Source organism: Palaemon carinicauda, chromosome 20, assembly GCF_036898095.1.
Source record: "Palaemon carinicauda isolate YSFRI2023 chromosome 20, ASM3689809v2, whole genome shotgun sequence".
Lineage (NCBI taxonomy): Eukaryota > Metazoa > Arthropoda > Malacostraca > Decapoda > Palaemonidae > Palaemon > Palaemon carinicauda.
The window spans coordinates 37747416-37752603 of NC_090744.1; the positions used below are offsets into that span (position 1 = coordinate 37747416).

A 5188-nucleotide genomic window follows, 5' to 3' on the forward strand; every position below is an offset into this window, starting at 1 on the left:
TTTTTTTGGGGGGAGGGGGGATTCACTGCTTTATTAACGTAGGCGCTAATGAACTGAACTAATTAACGCATTTGTAGATTTTTCAAACCAATTAATTACTCACCTGTTACATCTTTAATCCTAATAGACGCCCAAGCTCTTCATAGATTAGTAAAACTTTTGGACCCTCTTTGAAAAGCTTGTGATTCTTACAGTTAACTGACATTTTTTTTTCACTAGTATAATGTTGCTTAGAAACTGTTTACATAAAAGTTATGTAACCAAAAATCCTTAATGTAGTTTTACTGACAAAATTACTCAAGTATAATGAAACAATTTCTTGGAGGGCTTAATATTTAAATCATCGTCACCACAGTGAGTTTCAATATGGTTACTTTATTTATTTCATTATACTTCACAACTGTCAAGAGGCCCCCAAATCGAATAGGATTAATGTATTTAAGCATATGTCTCTTACCTCATTTATAAAACAAAAACAAACAATAGAGGAATAAACTTACCGAAACTTGTATATGGAACATGCCAATTAGTCTTTGGAAGTAAGGTTTATCTCTGGCATGGGTTGTCAATTCATAGGGTGAGGTGTACAGCTGCTGCGAGGATCTTAAGTTCCTTCTATCCCCATCGGCTAAGCCAGGGGAGGGCCAGGGGGGTGTAGACTCCCCTGATGGACAAGAGTCCTCCCCGCCTCCATCACGCTTCATTGCTGCAGCAGCAGAAATTTTCTTAGCATGGCCACTAGTAAGGCAGAAAGCTGATGCGCTCTTCAGTCTGGAGTCTTTAAAGGCTCTAGCAAACTTTGGCGACATAGGCTCTAGTACGTCTCCATTCATGTCAATGATGTTATTACAACTCTTATGCTTCTGCGAAGATTTGTAGTTATGGCTGTCCCCATCATTAGCAAATCTTAAACTTTTGAACTCCATCTGAGGTGGCGAGTCTGGGGAAGCAAATTCTACAGCCAAGACAGGCATGTCCATTCCCTCGTTGTCCTTCAGTTTAGCTAAGTTATCATGAGAAGCTGACCTTTCAGGAGGAAGTGACACGAAGTCTTCTTTAAATGTTTTAGTGACGTCATGAGATCTTGTTCTTTTGTGAGACACTTTTCTTGCCAAAGGGCTAGTGCTTCCGCCTGTATTTGAGGGAGAGGAAGTCGTGTGGGTGAGTTTCTGCTTTACGACTTCGTCTTTAGAAACTGCTGTTAACAGCTTCTGATTGAAAGGCTCTGTTGTTTCTTCGATGATGGTCCTTTCTGCTACTTCACTAATAACTGTTACAGGTGGTTGACCATTACTACCAGTGGCCATATAAAGTTTTGTCCAAAATGGAACCGAAACAGATCTATCTAACCTTTTTCTGCTAGGGCTCCGTGACAGTTTGTCTGAATTTCTATCTGGCCCGTGTTCACTCTCTCTCTCAGATTTGTTATGCTCCTGTATTTTTGGGTCACTATTAGTTCTTCTCGCTTCTACTTCTCTGTTAAGAATGTGGAATGTTTTATTTAAATAGCTACTTTTGGGAATGGCACCAGTATTAAAACCTCCATCTAAACTTAGTCCAGGCCCTAAATGTCTACCTTGCATCTCGGGAGACCTTCTATTATCATTCTGATCTTTTAGTAGCATCCTCTTTGTACTTCCCGGGCTAATGTTCTCATCTTGACTGTGAAATCTTTGCTCATCGCTCTTTTTAACAGCACCGGTTCTCCGAATCTTTGACTGATTTCCAAATGCTTTTGCATTAATAACCTTTTTATCCCCATCACTTTTTCTTTCCTTTAAACATTTTTTATCTTTTGGTAAATTTCTTTCTGTATCCATTTTCTTGTTACTCAATTCTGGGTGGAAGGAAAAACTAGAAAAAAGTTTCCCTTTCTTCTGACTGACAGTCTCCTTTGAAAATTCAGCAACACCTTTTCTTGCACTGATTGGGGAACTACAACTGGCAGGTGATGTTGAAGATTCTTCAGTTGCATATCCAGGAAAATGCATTGTTTGAGGAATAGACCCATAATTAGGTAGCTCAGATTTTGCACTGGACTGGTTTCCAAGGAAACTTGGCTTGTATGATGAGCTACGGACAGGAACTTGTGGTTGTTTTGTAGGCTTAGAACTAGCACTTGGTGGTTGAGGTGCATATGAAGAACTTCTAGCAGGAAGCTGTGGTTTTGGTGGTAGAGTTCTTCGAGAAGAGCCCTGGGGCTTTACAGGTAAAGTTCTACGTTCTGTAACTTTCAGCTTATTAGAACTAACCTTCTCCACGGGTTCTTTTTCTTTCTGCATACTATCAACTGCATGAAATTGGTTCATGCTCGTAGCTTCTTTACATCTTCTAGGATTATCCGAATGCCGCTCTTCTAGCGTCTTCTTTGAATTGTCATTAACTTGTAAATCTGGCCTGGCAATGTCTTTTTTATTCATATCTTGATCTTTTTCTTGCACTTTAGAATTAGTTGTTGAATTACTAGAAGAATTAGAGAAAAGTTGAGGCCATAAGTTGCAAAAGGTGTTACTTACACTACGAAGTCTTCCATAATCAGAGCTTTGATTCAATAGCATTTCTTCCTGACTTCTACCACTTCCCTTGACTTGGTGTGTTAAGGGATTCATTTGAAGAATGAGGATCTCTTTCACTATTTCCTAATCCATAATCTAAAGAATGAATTTGTGGCTTTTTTGATCTTGGAGGAGGTACTGGTCTAACAGGCTTCAAGAGCTGAGATTTTACTTCTGAAATTATCACATTTTTGTGTAAGTCTTTGTCTGTATCATCATCATCATCATTAAAACGTTCAAATGTTGGTGTTAAGCTATGGGACCTCTGGCCAAGTTGGGTTACATTTAAACAGCAGTCTTCAGAGTCTACAGACTCGTTATCTGTTTCTCTTGATCCAATATCAAGGGCAGGTGTTAAACTCTGTGATCGCACACCTAAATACTTTGGATCATAAACTCTTTCTTGAACACATTCCATAATTTTTTCCAGGTTATCTTTACATCTTAAATCTGGATCTGTCAATACCTTCTCAGAAGAGGTTTTGTTAGAGACTTTACCATACTTCCTTTTTATATTCACCGATTTTGATAAACGAGAAAGGAGTGAGAGCCCACTGCTATTTTCTTTAATTTTGGACCCCTCTTCACTTACCTTAAAAGGCAAGAGACCATTGTCTGTACTTTCCCTGCGAATTAAGGAGGGGGAAGTTCTTTCACATACTGCATCAAGGGAAGGAAACCCCTTTTCATATATTTCTCTATGGATACCGTCAATCTCCGGATTGGAGGTCAATCCACCAACATTAATTCCTATAGATTGGTCCAGTGATAATTTCAAGTTCTTATCGCTTCCCCAGAATACATCATCTGATCCAGGAGAACACATCTCAAAAGTGTCACTATCAAATCTATCCCCACTAGATGCTTCACTGAAACTGGGACTTCTGTTCTGAATAGCTCGGGGTATTTCTTCTAAGCTCCCATTTAGCATCATATTTTCATTGTTGTTTTGCTCACTTGTTGTCATACCCATCAAAACTTCTTCCCGAACACCCTCTTGCCTAGGTCTTGCACGTACCCTAATAGCATTTATCCGCTGAAAATTTCTTCCCCTGTTATCACGGGTACGCAATCGTCTATTGAACGACCTCACAAACCTAGGACTGCCTTTGCTGATCCCTGAGGAATCAGACTCTCCATCATCACTAGCAGAGAAGTCACTACGATTCCCAGGATCATCAGGAAAAGTTGAATCTAGCTTATCTGTATTGTAAATTTTATTTACCCCCAAATATTGCGTTCCTATGGTACTCTGATGTGAGACAGAGCTAAAGGCCCTTGTAATGTCACTACCAACAGTGTCCCCCATTCCACTGGACAGTGACGAGTACTGGTCAGAAGAGCACGTTTCGTAAGCATCACTACTATTTCCATAACCCCTTGATACTGTAGAGGACTGACTACTTATGGAATTCAATCCTTTTTCATCTTCATCCTTAACAGATAAGGTATCGGTGGGTAAATCAGAAGACTTCATTTCAAATCTCTTTACTCCTTGAGCAACATGACCATTTGATATTGTTTGGTTACATTCTGTAAGCCTGACTGGTTTCTCAGGGGGTACACCAACTTCATCTCCACATTCTTTTACAGTGCTGATGGCTGCGAAAGCATAGCAACGTGATTGGCTGACATTTGACTTGACTTTCTCACAGTTTTTTGCCATCTCCTGTTGGTTAAAATCCCTAGGTCATTTCTTAAACAAAAGTCTCCTTCTAAGCCAAGAATTCGGACATACATTACGTCACAAAGTAAGGGGTTCAATCAAGACCAACAATTCACAGTTTTTAGGGTGGTTACATCAAACTATGCAATGCTTAAGGTTTCTTGGCTTCCAATCATTCGTTGTTAGCCTAAAATTCCCAGACGAATTCAAACAAGCTTCATAATCCACGATGGATGCGATGGTAAACTTTCCATTTCCAGTAACTACACACTTTACAAAATCAAAGTTAAAACCGACTTGACACACTTAACAGTCTAATACACAAAATCAGTTATGTTCACAAGCTACAAACACTAGCAGGTATCTTCAATCGTTCTAAAAAAATCTTTTCCACAAAACGTTAACACACTAACACAATCTAGTTAACATAATCAGGAAAAAATAAAGGACTCTGAAAGAAGAAAAACATCGGTTCAGAAAATGAAACGTTGTTTGTCCATTTCACAAAATTATGAAATATTCTTGATCAAAATACAAATTTCTGATGTTGAGTATGTGTTTGAGTTAAATATGTGACTGTATTGTAGTTCACTGTATTATTGATATGTATGCCCTTTAAAAGAAAGGTTTTATTTGTAAATTAAACCGAATATAAACCAATTTAACTTCACTGAAATAATAATTTTGGTTGGGATTTGACCAATGAAATGACCAAAGAGAATAAATACAAGGTTGTTTAAAATCCTATTTTAATAGCATGTATATCTACCCGATTTTTTCCCGAATTGAAAACATATTTCAAAAGAAATATCTGGATCGAAAATTCCAATCACGATGGATTTACAAGTAACATTTTAGGCTAAAACGGTATTACAAAAAACTATCGAATTTCTATGCTTGAATTACATCAATGCAATGACTCTAAAAGCAGAATCCTCCATACATGTCTTTTTTCAGCTGCCTATCA

The 5188-nt window shown here is 38.3% G+C and overlaps 1 protein-coding gene across 1 annotated transcript in view; it reads right to left on the minus strand.

The window, feature by feature from the left end:
• Positions 1-5188, minus strand: part of LOC137660282 (uncharacterized) — a 58877-nt gene that overhangs the window by 47154 nt on the left and 6535 nt on the right. The window contains 2 exon segments of the mRNA XM_068395063.1: positions 501-2591; positions 2593-4672. Of these exon segments, the coding sequence (XP_068251164.1) occupies positions 501-2591; positions 2593-4221 (3720 nt within the window). The 5' untranslated portion in view covers positions 4222-4672.